General features: G+C 46.7%; 1 protein-coding gene across 1 annotated transcript in view; it reads left to right on the top strand.

Annotated features, from left to right (window-relative positions):
• MEGF9 (multiple EGF like domains 9) overlaps positions 1-14,727 on the top strand; it is a 37,000-nt gene extending 22,273 nt beyond the window's left edge. Inside the window, exons 3-6 of the mRNA XM_052668945.1 lie at positions 1,703-1,839; positions 5,050-5,184; positions 5,675-5,947; positions 9,938-14,727. Of these exons, the coding sequence (XP_052524905.1) occupies positions 1,703-1,839; positions 5,050-5,184; positions 5,675-5,947; positions 9,938-10,392 (1,000 nt within the window). The 3' untranslated portion in view covers positions 10,393-14,727. The remainder of the gene's footprint in view (positions 1-1,702; positions 1,840-5,049; positions 5,185-5,674; positions 5,948-9,937) is intronic.
• The last annotated feature ends 2,479 nt before the right edge of the window (positions 14,728-17,206 follow it).

Genomic DNA, 17,206 nt, shown 5'->3' with positions numbered 1-17,206 from the left:
AGGCTCTGCAGCGTCAGGCCGAGCACAAGATGCTACAGAGGTGGGACTTTGTGCCCTGCTCCCAGGGCACTCCCAGGCAGGGTTAAAGCTGACTGAGATGCTGGGATTTAGGGCCTGGTTCTGTCCCATCCCATCTCTGCATCACTTGTTTGTCAAGAGCGACAAGCTGGTTGGCTTTGGTGGAGTTAATCTCCGAAATAGAGTTGAGCAATTGATGTCGCTGCATCAAAATGTTTCCTCCCTTCCCCCTCCTTTCCCCCACATCCCCCAAAAATGAAATTCCTGGCGTTGGCTCAAAATGCAGCTCCGTTCTCACTGTGCAAGTATTAAACTGTGGCCCTTTTCTTTCAAGTTGCTGGATTTTTATGGGTGCACTCGGTCTGTTAACAGGACTTTTTTTGTGGTTTCGACGCATTTATATCATTGACCTTTGCTTTAAAAAGTGTCTGACAGCCCTTACTGGGCTGGGGCTGTGAAAAGGAGTGTTGTAAGGGGGCTTTATTCTGTGGAAGCAATGACCACAGGGAAAGCTTTATATTTGCTGAGTGATTTAATTCTTGCACATGCAGAACCTGGCTCTGTGCCATATGTAACATGTTGAGAAAAGGTCTGCTTGAGAGCCATTAAAATTAAACTTTCCAAAACCTTTTAAAATAAAAATACCTTTCTTTCCTGTTATTCTTAAGCTCACAAGTAAAATCAAGGGACGTTGCCCCAAAATGCTCCATTGAGTGGAGTTGGTGGGGAAATAAACCTTTAAAAACGTGGGAGTCTGAGGAAAGGTGCAGGAGGATGTCAGTAAATACAGGCATGATCATGGATGGGACAAGGGGCAATAATATGGGACTCTGCACTCTGGGAAATCCCCATGCTGTTGTTTTTCCCTGCTTGGCTCTGCCCATCCCCTGCCCTCTTACAGGAATATCTGCCCAGCGGTGGCCAGAAGCAAATAAAAACAAGCTGCTTTCTGTTTGCTCTCGTTGTAAACACTGTGACAACGTTTGGATTAATGTCAGGTCTTGTGAAAAGCTTTTTAAAAGTCAAACAGTCGGAGCTGCTTCACAGCATCATCCCTTTGAATTCCGCATCTGCCCGCTCCAATTCTGGATAATGGTCTGAAGAGCCAGGAAACATCGCGTTGCTTCTGCCTGCTTGTAATCTGTCCATTAAATATGCCTGAAATTTAGTATTCTGCAAGTGTTTAATTGTGCAGCCTCCCGGGCTGACTGCTGCATTTTGGTGTGCCTTGGAGTGCTTCCTTTTCCTTTAGCAAGAGAGCGAAGAACAGAAATACAAAATCATGTTCATTTCTAACAGAAGCAACGTCTTCCCAGAACATCACAATGTGTTTTAATTAAAAGCAACACATCGAGCTGTTTGGTGCCTCGATTAGTTGGAATCAACGGATTTTTCTGGGGGCTTTCAGAAGCAAATAGCACGGTGCTCGGCTTCCACAGGAGGAGTGAGGGAGAACAATGGGATGCAGGCAATGCTAAATGCTGGGGAAGGAAGGGGTGGTGAGAAGGAGCTGCATCCCGTGCTGCCCAGGGGTGCTCTGTGAGTTGTGGTGCCTGCACTGATCCCTTCTCCTGCAGGGGACCAACCTGAGCACCCCTGTTCATTGGAAGGAGTCGGACCCGATGGCCTTTAAAGGTCTCTTTTTGTGATCTTACGATTTCACTGCTTGCTCCTCTCCATGCAGCGATGGGAAGTGCCGGTGCAAAGTCGGCGTGACAGACCTGAAGTGTGACCGGTGCAGTGATGGGTATTACAGAGCCAACAGCACCTGTGAGCCGTGCCAGTGCAACAACCACTCCAACACCTGCGACCGCCTAACAGGTAACTCTGCCTTCCCCTGCTGAGCACCGCGCCTGCAAGCTTTGCCTCTTTGTCTCCTTTCCCGTTTTCACTCACCCTACTGATCTCCATCTTTGTGCTTTGAGTGCTCAGGATCATCACCGTGAGGCTGAAATTAAGACGCAGGGCAGGGCTGGAGGGAGTCCTGTTCCCAATGAAGCCGATAAAGGCTGGGTTATTTGCTCCAGGCTGCAGTGCAGAGCCTTTATCCTGCAGTCTCTATCGGAAATCAGTGCTCCATTGTTCTGCTCTAACACACGACGCGGGCTCTTAAGGAGCTTTTGTTTCAATGCTGTTTACCTGGAAACATACACTGTGCTGGCAGTGATGTAAGGTGACTGGTATTGCCACAGATTATGTAATTAGCGCTGGGAAAAAAACTGGCCACGTCTAATTACTATTGCCTGCTTCTTGTGAATTTGCCTCGTTTGTTTTTCTTGATCGTCCCTTTGCTGTCTCTTGTGCATATGGATGCTGATGGGGTGCAAATGTTGAGGCACCTGTGCTTGGGTGGTGTATGGGAGGGCAGGGGGAGGCTGAGCTGTTTCTCCTCCCGGCTGCAAGGAGGGCTCCTGGAGGAGCAGCTCTGTGCAGACAGCACAGTCCCCACGTAGCAACAGCGTTCACCCTGTAACATTCACATTCTCATCAGATCTTCCAGATTGCAATGTGATTCTGTAATATTTATCCAGGAGCTTATCAAGGAGCAGTCATTTCAGAAATGCTGCCCTTTTTTAAATAGCTCACACAGAGAGGCAGGGCTTATCAATGTGGTGATCTGGGGCAGTTTTGGCACCTGCTCCTGCCCTCCTCCTGCTTCCGTGGGCATGTTCCAGGTCTGCACTCCTCAGAATTGAATTCATTCATTCCTACTCTGAACTTCAAGCATGATTTTACGTCCTCTTGATATTGCAGGATATGAAAGCTGTGCACACTTCAGCTCTGATGCTGATTTGGAGCTGGCTGTGTGGGTTTTGTGAAGGAGTGAGATAATCTGCTCTACCTTCTTCTCCCACGATGATCCCTCTCTCTCGATTCAAACCCCAGTTTACAGCCCTGGCCTCTGCAGCTCTGCAAAGAAAAGCCCTCATTTCAGTTAATGAGCTATTGTTGATTTGACAAAAATCCTTTTTTTTTTTTCCCCTCCCTTTTCCTCCATCTGCTTTATTTGCTGCCGGAGATGGGGGAACCCAACAAAACCAGAACAGAGAACAGTCGATAAAAATGAGCTCCGACGTCTAACAAGTAACACAGTGCTCTCAGCCTGCACTAGAGACTGCACTTTGTGTGACCTCCCCAGCTTCACATCAACTGTGTGCAGTCTTTGTCAAATTTTCAAGGCTTTTTTCCGCACTAATGCTGTCCTTTGGGCTCCCCCTGCCGGCTCCTCACAGCCTGTCTCAGCTCAGCTCTGCCCAGGAGGAATATTTAGAATTACTGGGCTGGAAATTGGGCAGCCAGAAGTCCCCACGTGGCCTCGCTTCCTCCGCTGTGACCCTCATGCACGGTGTTGGGGCTGTGCGGCTTCAGTTGTATCCAGCTGGGGTACAGCCAGCCCTGAGCCGTCCCCAGGGTGTCATCAGGGTGGGAAGAGCTATTAATTATTAAGGCTTTCCAACATTGATACTCGATTGCTGTGCACGGCTGAGCAACCTGCTGACTCATTGGAAGTGCAGCCATTTCACAGGGCAGATAAATGCTGGTAATTTCCACAGGCAGGAAAGACACTGGGCTTGAAATGACCATAGCTGTACAGAGCACGCAGGTGTGAGCCCAGATTTATGCCCCACTGAAGCCTGCAGAGCACAGTTCAAGGCACCCTCGGTGCTGATGGAGCATACTGGCTTTCCAGCAGTGGCTTTGCACAGGGCAGCCTGGCAGAGCAGCTGACTGAGGGCTGCAGCTGTGGGAACAGAAAGCAGGAGGTGATTTCCCCTCTAACTCCGCACCTCTCCCACAAAAGCCACCAGCTCGTATCTGGCAGGCAGCCGGGAGCAGAGCAAACAGTGTGTGGGAGCTGATGCCGAGCAAGCATCCTGGCTTACTAGGGTGCTGTCAGCACTGCTGTGGGTGAATCAGCCACTTCTCCAATTCAGCAGCTAACCAGGGTTTGCTTTGTCTCCTTGGTGCTGGGCTTGGGTTGCTCTGCTGCGAAGTCATCGCTGTGCAAGGAGAGAAGCAGGAGCCATGCGGTGGGCTTGCATGGGAGCCAAACTGCTTCAAAATTAATGAGAAGATCTGCTGTGGTTATGTTAATAGTCAGCATGAAACCAGTTCAGCATATTAGATGTGGTTAGCATCGATAGGAGCAGCGCTGCTGGTGTAGCTTGGGGAACCTCCTGTCAGTGCTCAGAAATGCAGTGGATGTGCAGTGCTAGCTTGGGTTGTTGCAAGGAGGCTGATGCATTTTTAGATTCTTGTGCAGGGGATTTAATCAAATAAGCATCCCTCAGGTCACCACCACCTCCAAGAGGAGCCTGCTGAATTACAGGATGTTCCTGTTGATGGATGGTTGTGGTTGATTTTTCTTTCCCTGTTCACAATAATATCAAAATGCAATTTAGAGGGCCATTAGGACACAGCCTTCATGAGACACAGCTTGTCAGTTTTCTGATTCAGGGGCTTCCCCAGGCAGGTCTCCTCTGTCCCCGCAGGAAGGTCACAGATTGCTGCTGGCTTGTGCCCCTGACAAATGTTCCTCCTGTGCTAGGAATGGGGGAAGCTGGATCCACACAGGTGGGATGTAGCTGTTGGCCCCCACAGCAGTGCAGTGGCACTTGTTTATCAGCTCTGTAGTATGGGAACACAAAAAGGAACAAAGGCATAAGCTGGAGGGAAATCCCCTTGCAAAAGTGGGGGTTTAAGTATTGCCATACTGGCTTGCTGTCACAGATACTGCTCCAAACCCCTTCTGTTGGGAAATATTTAATATTGATAGCATGTGTTTACCTGCCTTGACTTTGAGTTACGGGCACCTTTGTTGGGGCTACCTACTTTTTCACATTATCTGAGTGTGTGGAACACTGTCTAAAGGTCATAAGAGTCCAAGGCAAGTCCCAGGATTGTATTTTGGCTGGAGGACATCCTGAATCACCTGTGAGCTCTGCTAATTGCAAGCACACCACGTGGGTTCATGCTCCAAATGCTCTGCTCCAGTTCTGCTGCCAACTGGCTGCTGTGCTCTTTCCCCAGGCACCTGCCTGCACTGCCAGGACAACACGGAGGGGAAGCACTGTGAGCTCTGCAGGAGTGGCTTCTACAGGAGCACCCACAGCTGCCACCGCTGCCCCTGCTCCACTGTGGCATCGACCGGCACCTGCCAGATCCGTAAGGCTCTCCTTTTGGTCTGATTCCTCTTGGTCTGAGCTCTTCTCAATGTGTTTCAGTTAAACTGCTGCTCAGTGTGCAACAGCCATGGGGCCGACGTGTAGCCGCTGGGTCTCCCTGTGCTGGGACCAGGGCATCTTGCTGGAAGCAGTGCCACCAGGTTGCTGCAGATTGCTGGCAGCCTCCATCCAGCTGTTTCCTGAAACTGGCTGCTTGAGATGGAGACATTTGGGAGCAGGCATGTTTGCTTAGCAACCTGCTGAGCGTGCTCTGTGATGCTGGTACGAGGCATCAGAACCCCATAAAGCTTTTTATTCTCCCCAGAAACAGAAAATGCTGCAGTTAAATAATTATATTTATAGCTTAAAATTTGAGATTGATTAACAGTCAGTGGCCACTGATGTTTGTCTTAGTTGTTCACAGTCCCACAGAACAAACCCCACAAAGAGGGGCTATGGCACACAGCTCTTCTGCTTTCTGTATTCTGCAGAGCCTGGTGAAGCTGCCCCAACATGTGACAAATGCAAAGTTGGTTACACTGGCCCCAACTGCAACCAGTGTGCCGACGGCTACTACAACTCCGACAGCATCTGTGTCAGGTGCCAGTGCAATGGGAACGTGGACCCCACGCTGTCCCCCAGCATCTGCAAACCAGAGAGTGGCGAGTGCATCGGGTGCCTGTACCACACTGCTGGCTTCCACTGCCACGAGTGTGAGGACGGCTACGTCAGGGACCCCGAGGGAATCAACTGCACCAGGAAAGGTAAAATGTGCTCCTGGGCTCGGGGCTGGAGCCCGCTGTGTACCAGATGTGCATGAGCTGCCTGGAGGCTGGTAATTGCTCATGGGGTGGGTTTGGACTGAGGAGGAAGAGGCTTTGAAGTCTTCCAGGGAAAACAATGAACCCCATGCCTCCAAAAGGCTCATCGTGGGGCACGGGGAAGACTTCCTTGGGAAGTTTTGCCCTCCACTACCAGAAGCTCAATGCAGCCAATACTGAAACGAGCAGCAGCAATGGATGCACCTGATGCACTGCTTGCCCTCAGTGTTCTGCAGATATCTTGAGTTTCCCACACAGGTCGACAGTGTGCTGAGAAGAAATCTACTTGCAGTGTATTGAAATGTAGATTTTCAGGCTTCTGTTGCTTGATGTATTTGAGTTCCTAGTGCCCAATGAATTTCCAGGTTGTAGACTCACAGAATGATTTGGGTTGGAAGGGACCTCTAAAGACCATCAGACTCATTCCCCTGCCATGAACAGGATTGCCCACCATCAGGCTGCCCAGGGCCCCCGTTTGACCAATCCATTTTAGTGCACTGTTTAGTTCCATGCAAAGAGCATTCATAATAACTTCTGTCACCCCTGATACTGTGCAAATAATGACTCAGAACTAATCTAGACATTCTTATTTTGGCTTTGCAAATGGGGAAGCTGAATCTGCCCTGAGAGGTGAGAGCCAGGCTTATGCAGCAAGTGAATGCCAGAACTTAGTGGTGCTTGCTCTGGGGTCTCTCATCTATCTTCATTGTCATCTGAAGTGCTGCATGTAGCATCCTCAGGTGCAAGCTGGCTCTGGTACTTAGAAAAGCTAGTGCATAGTGAAATTCAGAGTAAAATCACAGAAGGTAGTTCTTACACTACCAGTTCAGTGGATATTAGGATATCATTGTTCCTCAAGGTGGACCTCCAGCTCCATGCATAGACACAATTCCAGCACTCTTGTGTTAGGTAAGAGAACCCATTGTTCAGGAAGTGTACGTGGACCCAAATTCATCCCTGTCACCAACAGAGATTTAATCCAGATCTTCCATTAGGAGCTAATGTGGTTTTTACTCCCGTGCTGGTCTCTGGAGGTGCAATCACTGAGCCCTCTGTGCAGGGAGATGATCAATACAAAGAAAGTTGAATGCTCATTAGCTCTAACTTTGCAGATGCAGGGCAGGAAATGACAGTTTTGCATTGGGTCATCCATCATCTCACTCTGCACAGCTCTGCCATCATATAAAGAACTACGTGACCTTGCTCCATTAAAATATGCATGATTTTGCTTGTATACTTGCAGCTTTCACTGCAATTCGTTTTATTTTAAGGACATTGTTAAGTCAGTTCCTGATGTGGGAGAAGATTGTCTCTGTTCAGAGGGACAGAGACATGTTCATCTAGCTTTCCTGTTTCCTTGACACCTGCTTTTTCTCTTTCTGACAGTTTCTTTCACTTGTTTAAAGACTGACTTGCTGTGGTACTGTGCATTAACTAGTTTAGAATGACATTTTCACAAACCACCAGTGTGTTTGAGTGACCTAGTTTGGAGTGGCTTCTGGAGTGAAATCCTCACCAGATCTGCAGATGAAATTGTTGGGCTCTGAGGCTCTCCTAAGCCATCAGAGTTGATAGGACAACACACTTTGCACTCCCTGGACAAGGCTAAAACCAACCTCATTTTTCCACATGGACCATTCATAAACCTTACCAGGTGTGATGCTTTAGCAGCAGCTTGCGAGAGCAGTCAAGAGTCACATGGGATGACCAAAGTAGAGGGTTTGAATCCCCAGATGGCTGCTGATCCTGATGCAGTGATGGGGTGCAACAGGGAGCAGAAGCCAAAACTGGGGATGCCATCCTGCAGAGCATCCCTGTCTGCCTTAGGTGCTGCAGGCACGGCCCCGGCTCCCTGGAGCACTCATGCCACGAGTTAGTGGCAGCTTTGCAGAAGTTGTGGGTGAGCAGAGCAGCTGGATATGACGCTCATGATGAAGCTGCCAAAGCTGCCCATTGACTGAACAGCTGCTGCTCTCAAGGAGCAGGCCTAGGACATCTGGAGGGCTGGCACGGCCTTGCCGAGCAGAAACAAGCACCCTTGTTGTGGCTCAGAAGCTGCAGTCCGCTGTCAGAGCATGGCACTGTTTCCTGTGATGTTGTCATCAGTTCCAGGATATGTTTTCACCCGGGACACCCTTGCCAGCACTTAGCTGGTGCTGACTCACATATAAGGCCCTGAAAAGTCCTGTTTCCTTGCTGGTGAATCAGCCATTGTCTCAGTTCTGTTTTTGCTAATTATAGCTACTGTCCGGATTTGCCAAGAATTAAGTATTGATGAAGGAATTTGGAAAGAATGACTGAATTCCTCATGCCCTTCTGCCAAAGCTGTATCCAGGAATCTCTTGCTCCCGTAATGTTCCTTCCTATTATTACTAGATTCTGCCCATTAACCCATGGAGAAGTGCTTTCTGTCACCCAGCATCCTTATCAACCTAATGCAGCACCTGCAGTGAAAAGAGAAGCTGCTGCAGGGAGGACTCAAAGCAGGTTCATGCTGCCTCTTCGAGAGGAATTTCTTTCTCATTCCTGACCTGGGAATTCATCAGCCCGAATTTAACTCCTGGGAGTCCCTCTGAGGGCCCATGGCTGGAGACATGCTCAATACGAGCAGCTCCTGTTGCCACTGGAGATGCAACTCTGCAAAATAACTCTTTCAGAAGTGGCTCCTCTCCTCAGTCATCATTAGACTCTCCAGGAGAGCTGAATCAATACAGCACAGCACCTTGAGCTGTAATTGCCACAGTTGTTCGTGGGTTTCAGATGAGGTTGTGTTTCTGATAGCAGAAATGGAAAAGGAAGAGAAAAGAGGGTGCAGAGAGTCCTGTGGAACAATGGGTGTTGAGTACATTTTGACTGATTGAGGTTTCAGCTTCTGGAAGGTTCTTACTGCTTTTACTTAAGAGTCTAAAATAGATTCAAAGGTTACTCCTGTGAAGGAAATACTTCATTATAATCACATTTTAAAAGATACTCAGGTTCTTATGGTGCTTTCTGAGGCTTAACCATTGTGTTTTCTCACCTCGGAGATCTCCAGCGTTCCCTTCAGGCTGCCTCAGCTCTGGGCAGGGAGCTAATCCTGCAGGGAGGGCAGCTCCTTGGCTGCCTGTGTCTGAGGCTGCTGAGGAGGGTGGTGTTGGAAAGGCCCTCTGCTTGTCCCCGTGGTTTTGTCCTCGGCGTGTGGACATGTGCCTGCAGCAGAGACTAAAACAGGATTTGGGCTGGCTTCCCATGTGTTTACAGGCTTCAGGAGAGCATCCAAAGCATTCTTTAGTTGCAGTTCAGCTACCCTCTGCTTTCTGTCAGCTCAGGGGTTCCTGAGGTTTGTGTATGACTTCATTTGAAAGCAGAACCGGGATCGTTTTGTCCTTTTACATATTACAATGTAACTGGATTGGAACCCAGTACTGAGCACTGTGACAGCAGAATACTGATGGGTCAGTTTTCTCTTGATCTTGCACAGGTAAGACAAACATAAATCCTGCCTGTAGTGTTCTGTGTAAGGTGCACAGTGCTATGCCAGCCCCGTTGCTCCAGTGAGGCTCTGCCTTTGTTGGGCCGAAGCACAAATTCTTGCTGTGCCTGCTGGAGTCCCATCTCCATGTGCTAAGCATGAGCTGGACCAGGTGGCTTACTTTCATCACGAGGTCACGTATCTAGCATTGAATCTTGGTTAGTGCACTTGTGATCTGTCTTTGGGTAGTAAACTCAGCTGTCCATCACCGGATTTTCACAGGATCTCTGCCGTCAGGGAGCACTTAGCACACAGATTTACTTTAAAAATCCCTGGCTAACCTTTTTTGTGAGCTATTTTGCAAAACATCCAGCTTTAGCAGTGTAGATTTGATTGACATAATAACTGTTACATGAGTGTGTTTGATGGCAGTTTATCATGTTTCTTTATTGACTGCATCTCTATTTTTTTTTGTTTTGTAGAAGCCACTCTTGGCCCAGAAATAACAGAGTTTATAAGTCCTGCTCCGAACACTAGCAAGGCAACATCACTTCCAACTGCAGTGACAAACAGTACGTTGTCACCAACAACTATACAGACTATATTCCCTTTAAGTTCCTCTGACAATAGTACCTCTGCTTTTGCAGATGTTTCTTGGACTCAGTTTAATATAATTATTTTGACAGTCATCATCATTGTCGTGGTCCTACTAATGGGCTTTGTGGGTGCTGTCTACATGTACCGTGAGTATCAGAACAGAAAACTTAATGCTCCTTTTTGGACCATTGAACTCAAAGAGGACAACATCAGCTTCAGCAGCTACCACGACAGCATCCCCAACGCTGATGTTTCAGGGCTGCTGGAAGATGATGGCAATGAAGTGGCACCGAACGGACAGCTGACGCTGACGACTCCCATGCACAATTTTAAAGCTTAGAAGAGGAAGCAATCCAGCTGTTCCAGAGTTGGCTTCAAGAAGTTACAGAGCTTGTTGAAGGGGTATCAGGATCCGTGCCAAGGCTCGGTGCAGAGGAATTTGCTCTTCAGATACTCTTAGCTGGGCATGCTGTAGCTTGCAGGTGAACAGGAGGAAGCTGTAGTGCCCAAACGTCAGGTAACGTGGTGAAATGCATTCAGTGTGTTGTTCTCCGTAAGGACCCACATAATTCACTGTCGGTACAAGACTCGATTATGCTGATCTTAAAATATCCTTTTTATGTAGAGGTGATGGGGCAGTGAAAGCAATGCCCCATTAATCAGAAGCTACTCTGTTTCCAGCCAACCTAACACTTATGCCTGCATCTTTAGCTTGAAAAGTAGCTTACGGATTAACAGTGGATTTTCAGGAAACAGACCTTTGTAAAGGCTTTGTATTACTTCCTGATGTGAATTTGCTTGAAAAGGAGGACAAAAAATGGGAAATGATTCTTTATTGTACTACCAAGCAAGTAGAGGAGTGAGTTGCACACTTGAACAAAAGTCACCATTAACAGTTTCCACAAAGCTGGGAAACAGGAAAAAATATCACAAAGATATTGGAGTTAGGGAGGAGAGTAAGCTTTTCCCTTTCTGAGTATTTATACAGGGTGATGATGCTATTAAAACATAGCAATCCACTTTTTTTTTTTTTTTTCTAGAAGAGGTTAATGAACTTGTATAGTTTCTGTGCAAGGGAAGACGACAAGACATCTCAGGGTTGCTGTGTACAAATAAAAGCTAGGCTTAATACCCTACCCTGATAGCAATGGTGTGTTCTGTATATAAAATGTAATATATCTTCTTGGAGCTGTATTTGTAATTATTTGTAAAAAAAAGACAAACAACCAAAAAAGCCAACCCAAAGTGGACCCCTCCCCAACCTCCTCTGTTCCCCAGTCATATTTTATCATCTAGATTTTAATTGTACAGTGGTTAGTGGCATTGTTTAAAAAGAAAAAAAAGAAAAAAAAAGAGGTTGTTTAAAATACTGTAAATTAGATGGCAATATTGTCAGAGCTGGGACTCTGGCAAACACCCACTGCTTAAAGCTTTTCTTCTAGTGTGTCATCGAATAACTTTGTTTTTTAGAGAAAATGTGAGTGCTCCCTACTTGCATCTGTCAAATTTCCCTATTCCTTTAAATACAGAGTGAATAGCCAGCGTTGCCACGAGTAAAGCCTGGAGGTGTCCAGCTGGCAGATGTACCTTTTTGTTACTTCTTTTTAAGTCTCTGTACAAGATGCAAATACACTGGCTCTCAATGACTGAGCTTTCCTGAAGCTCCTCACGTTTGGGATCTCGGTGCTGTTCCTCCCGTTGGACACAGTGATGTCTATGGCTGGGTGCAGCCTGCTGGCTTCTCTTAAAGGATGAAGGCAAAACTTGCCTGGATTTGGGTGGAAATGGCTTTCAGTCACAATACTCGCAGAAACCGAATTGCACTTCTGGCCTTAAAAGCTGAACGTGCACGAGTGCTTTCAGGAAATTCATGTAGCACAAGGTGGTGGAGGAGAATCAGCTGTCTAGAATTCTACAAGGTTTTATGGGTTCCCCTGAGTTTTCAGTGGGCCTGGCAGACAGAGAGAACAACAAATGGGCAGCACAGCTTGGGGAAGTCGTGCCATGGGGCACCTTGCTGGTAGTGCTGGACAGCCCCATGTAAATCAATAGCGTGCTGCTGGATATGCACAGATATTACACCCAACTCACAGGCGACCTGCAAAACAAAGCTGCATCACTGTACGTGTTGGTGCTGAGGAGGAATGAAGTACCTGCTAAGGGTCAGCAGGAGCTGGCTGATGCATCCTCAGAGCCGGGCAAAGTAAATATTTCTCAGTGTGAGAAATGGTAGGAAGAATGTGGTGATTATTTATTTGCTGCATGGAGGCTTTTCTTATCTTTGGAGACTTTTGGGGGAGTAGGGAATAGGTGCTTTAAACACAAGCACAAAGATGCCATTTCTGCTTCAAAAGCTTGTTGCTTGATTTAAAGGTGAGGCACAGCGAGGAAGAATAGCCAAGAGGATGGCAAGAAATGGTGAGAGGAGAATGTGGTATTGCATAGAGGAATGTGGAAGAGATCCTGCTGCCTGCTATGGGCCTGAGTGAGGTTCTGTAGTTCTGTAAATTGGGCTGAAGTTCGAGCAATGCTACATTTAGTTATAAAATGGGGGAGGAACAGAGGAGAAAATGTGGATATTGCTAATCCTTGAGTTATTCTTCCAGCTTTTAAAGAGCAGAGTGGTGACAAATAGAGAATTTCCTAAAAATTGTAATTATTTGACAATGCTCATTTTGTGATACGCTTGCACTTGGTCACTTCATAGGTTGGGGAAAGGTAATTTAGGAACTGTTAGCTTCTGGGACTAATGCTAGCAGGCAAAGTGAAGGATGGGTTGTTCACTCTAATGTTTCCAGAACATTTTAGTAGATGTTATCCTCTTTGCCACAAAACACCTCTTCCCCAGATTTGATAAGACAGTAGGCTACCTTGTACCTGGAATAGGGTTTAATTTTTCTCTGGCTGTAAAAATACCAACCATCTGGTGAACCAGAGCATGAGTTCAGGTGCTGAGCCCTCCCATCCCATACACTGCAAAGGCAGGTGTTTGTGTCTGGGTTGCTTCTGGCCTCCAGAACTCTTAAGAGCTTTTTGTTTTAGCCCTGAGATTGAAAAGATGAGGAGGTCAGGATGCCTTATGCAAAGGAGGGTGATGCAGCCATGGTGTGTGGGGGTTGTACATCTGGACAAAGGGATCTAGATGGCCTCTGCAGTTGTGATGAGAAGAATGGCTGAGGTGGGGCCTGGCTGCCCAGGTTTGGACAGCAGAAGAAAGCACAGAAAGGATGTGGCAGTGGGACAGTGCTTGTCAGATTGCAAGCTGACTCAGCAGGGTGGAGCAGCCATCTCCAGCCAGCCAGAACTTTGGTGTGGAGGAATTATATTTATAAAGGGAAACCCCAGAAAAGAAAGAATAAACAGCTTCATGTTTGGGTTTGATCTGAGATTAGGTTCTTCTTGCTGCCTCCGTCAGTCATGCAGTCACCCCTCAGGCACTGTGGAAGGTGAAGCAAGTTACATCTCCAGTCAGCTTGGGTTGGCATCACTTGTGGATGGAGTGTAGAGCCAGAACACCTGTGCCAGGGTATGAAAGGCCACTAGGAACACCAGCCTGCCCTATGTCATAACTTGTCTCAAAGCTTCTCAGATGCTGAGGTTTGCAAATGCCATGGGTAGATTGGCCAGAATGGACTTACAGGGCTGCACTGGGGCCCAACTCAGTGTCTGTCAGGAAAAGGCAAAGGCATCTAGATGACTTGTAGGGCTGATGTAGCAATACAGATACCCAGAGCTTTCAATTCTAATGGACCATACCACTGTCTGGCTGTGACCACTGTGTGGAAAGGCAGTGGTGGGATGGTAAAGTAGCTGGAGAACACAGCAAAGGTACGATGAGGTGAGTAGGGGTGGGAAGCCAGCTGTGCAGGCACGATCCTCGGGGTTGTGAGGCTCTGTGGATCCAGCTGGTCTGAATGGGGTGAGTTCAGTTCCACAAATAACTGAAGGCAAGAGGATATAATGGAGCAGATAAAGGGCAAAAAGCAATGATGTGTCAAAGGCATGGGGCAGCCTGGCTGGCTCACAATTTAGGAGAGTATTTGGTAAGCAAAGTGCAAAAGTATGATTGGGTTAATATGAGTAGATGATCTTAAATCTTAGGAACCACTGCAGCTAGAAATAACTGCGTGGAGCAGTAGCCCTGGGGAGCTGTCAGGAGATGTCATCCATTGGAATGATAATTCCCTTGGACCAGGCTGAGCAAACTTAGCACACTGGATGTCTTTTTTCGAAAGAGAAGAGGATGTATTCAGCATCCTTCAGGTATCCTGGGCCAGTTAACCACTGCTATACAGTGTCTTATCATAAATGTTAAATGCAATGTAAATGTGGCAGATAATTTGCACAGTCTCCTTTAAGTAATGGATTTAAGATTGTATCCTAAAAATACATTTCTTGTTAAAATGAAGTTTTGAAATGAGCTCCCACAGGATTCTGTTCTTTGTGTGTCAGAGGAATGGATTAAAATCAGAAAAATGTGGGCCTTGTACTTGCTCCCAACTGAAACCCATCAGTCTTACTACACATCCAAATAAGGCGTCTCCTAAGCATATGCTATGCTTACAAATGCATTTCTAGGGAAAAAAAAAAGTGTATGATTTGAATATATGTCAGAATTTATACAGAAGAATGTTATTTAAAATGAATAAAAATAAATGTATATAATTTGTATCTATGCCACTTGGATTTTTGCATTTGTTTTTTGTTCATTTGAGTTCAGCAGGAGTCTTTGTACAGATACCAATCAAAGCTGGCTTGAAACCTAAAGGAATGAATCTGATCTCATCCCAGTAATGGCATTTATTCCAAGAGAATTATTCCTTTATTATACTGCTGTATGTGAGATGAGAACTGTGGCCTAAAAATGTTTTTTAACATCAGATATTCATTAGTCCAGCTGACACTGTGTCAGATAATCCATCTAAAAAATGAGCCCTGTGATCTGTTGTGTCTGCTTATTAACCATCCCAGCTTTCAGCTTTCATTTGTGTGCTTGGTAGCTGGACAGCCAGCCCTTATTTCCCCATCATTTAATGTGATGTTCACATAGACATATTTTGTCAGAGATCTATGCAGTCATTAAAAATGAAACCTTCAGAGCAAAGAAATTAGAAGAGGATATTGTATCGTATTTTTTCTTTGTGAGCACAATGGGTCTTCCAAAGAAAATTTAAGGTTATAACACACTCTGAAATCCACATCTGTGGCATCAGCAGTGTTGGACATTTTTTTGGCCATGTCTGCAAAAGGACTTCTGATAAACTTGCACTTCTTTCTCACTTGTCAGTATTATCTGCTTGGTGTAAATACAAATGCTAAAGGCTAGTTTTGCCTTCATGCCTGGAACGTTATGTCTAACTCTTTGACTCCTATTAAGCAAAGAACCTGAAGAGAGGTGAGCCAGCATCAATTGAGTGAACTTAAGAACTATGTGTTCATTCAAATGCTTAACTGAGCCAGAGCTATAAAAGCAAGGGCCACACTAGTGAAATTCCAGGGAGTTTATTGAGACCTGATTTGCATTAGCAGAACAGTTTGATTCTGCATGACTTAGCTGAGGAGGAATTTTGCTCAGGAGTGAGCAAAACTGAATGCTGAACTAGGTTGCCAGTGCCAAGACTTGAGGACAGCAAGCAACCCAGGTTCAGCTGATGGTGACATCCATCCTTGTGCCAGCACCGTGCTTCTGCACTGAGCAGCAGGTTGTCACCTTGCTCCCTCAGACTTTGTGGTCAACATAGAATCATAGAATGGCTCAGATTGGAAGAGACTTTAAATATCATCCAGTTCTGACCCTCTGCTGTGGACTGGTTGCCTCCTAACAGACCAGGCTGCCCAGGACCCCATCCAGCCTGGTTTTGAACTCCTCCAGGGATGGGGCATCCACAATTCTTTGGGCAACCTGTTCATAGATCATTCCATTGCACTGTCCATAAGTATGTATTTCTTAAACTCCCTTTAGCACTTTGTTTCTGGAGCAGTAAGAATCTCAGACTGGCTTCTGAAGTAGGAGAACACCACTCCAGCCTGGCTTGCTGGTACAAGGATTTTCCATAATCTCCCCAAATGTACTGCTAATTAAGATAAGGTTAAATAACATTAAGAAGATTACCAGAAGTTGTTAATGGCTTTCAGGCAATACGTTTACCTTCCTTGCCTCTTGCAGTTGCAGATTTTAAAGCTTTGGGCAGTGCAGTAACCCAGGGGAGTTTTCCATCACATCTGCATATGTATTTGTGTACATCTCTGTCCATATGCTGTTGTCCATCAGTCATTTCATGAAGTGTTGATGAGGAGGGCCCTTCTGACTTTCTTTCATGAAGGAATATGCTGGGACTCTGCAGTCTCACCTTTGTGGCTGATGGATGGTGACTTAATGGCATGCATCAAATATATAATATCCTACTGTAACCTTAACCAACACCACACTGGTATTCTAAGTAAATATTCACTCATTTTATGAAGTGAACACTCATTTCTGCATTGTAAGGATGTGCAGGCACACTGCAGTCGGGATGAAGTGATCTTGGTGCCATGTGTAAGACCTGGTTTGCACAGTGAACTTCAGCAGGACAGAAGGTGAGGCCACTGCAAAAAGGGGGAGCCGGTCACATGAGGTGACAAATGTTTCTGGAAGGCAGTGAGGGAGTTGAAGGGACAGAGCATATCTTAGGACCCTTGGAGCCCAAGTGCAAAACATCAGGCATAGCTTACTGGAAAGGAGATAAGATTAAGAGCTTAGCTGTACCAAGCATGCATTTCCTTGCTGTTAGGAGCACCGACAGCTGCCCCACGTGCACTCGTGCATCCAGGGAAGAGTGATAGAAGCAGGGACTGGGTGATAGGGGCTGGGACTGGGGCACACCCAGGCTGACAGCATTCACCTGCTCCAAACAGAGAGCAACAGCTGCAGGGAGATATGCCGAGAACATAAAGCTAATCATCACAGCCCACAGTCTGTGCCAGCCCCACCGTTGGCCTATTTCCCAGCCAGGTGAGAATTCCCCTGAGGCAGCCTGGATGGTGACTGAGAGAAACGTGACACACTTGAAAGAGCCGAGGAAACCAAACGCTGTTGCTGATCCTGAGGGGAGAGCGGTGTGTGTCCCACCCCACAGAGTGTCCTTATGTTACAGTGCCACGAAGAAAAGTGC

The sequence above is a fragment of the Tympanuchus pallidicinctus genome, unplaced genomic scaffold (genome assembly GCF_026119805.1).
Source record: "Tympanuchus pallidicinctus isolate F22 unplaced genomic scaffold, pur_lepc_1.0 scaffold8, whole genome shotgun sequence".
NCBI lineage: Eukaryota > Metazoa > Chordata > Aves > Galliformes > Phasianidae > Tympanuchus > Tympanuchus pallidicinctus.
This window is presented reverse-complemented; position numbering and strand designations above follow the sequence as displayed.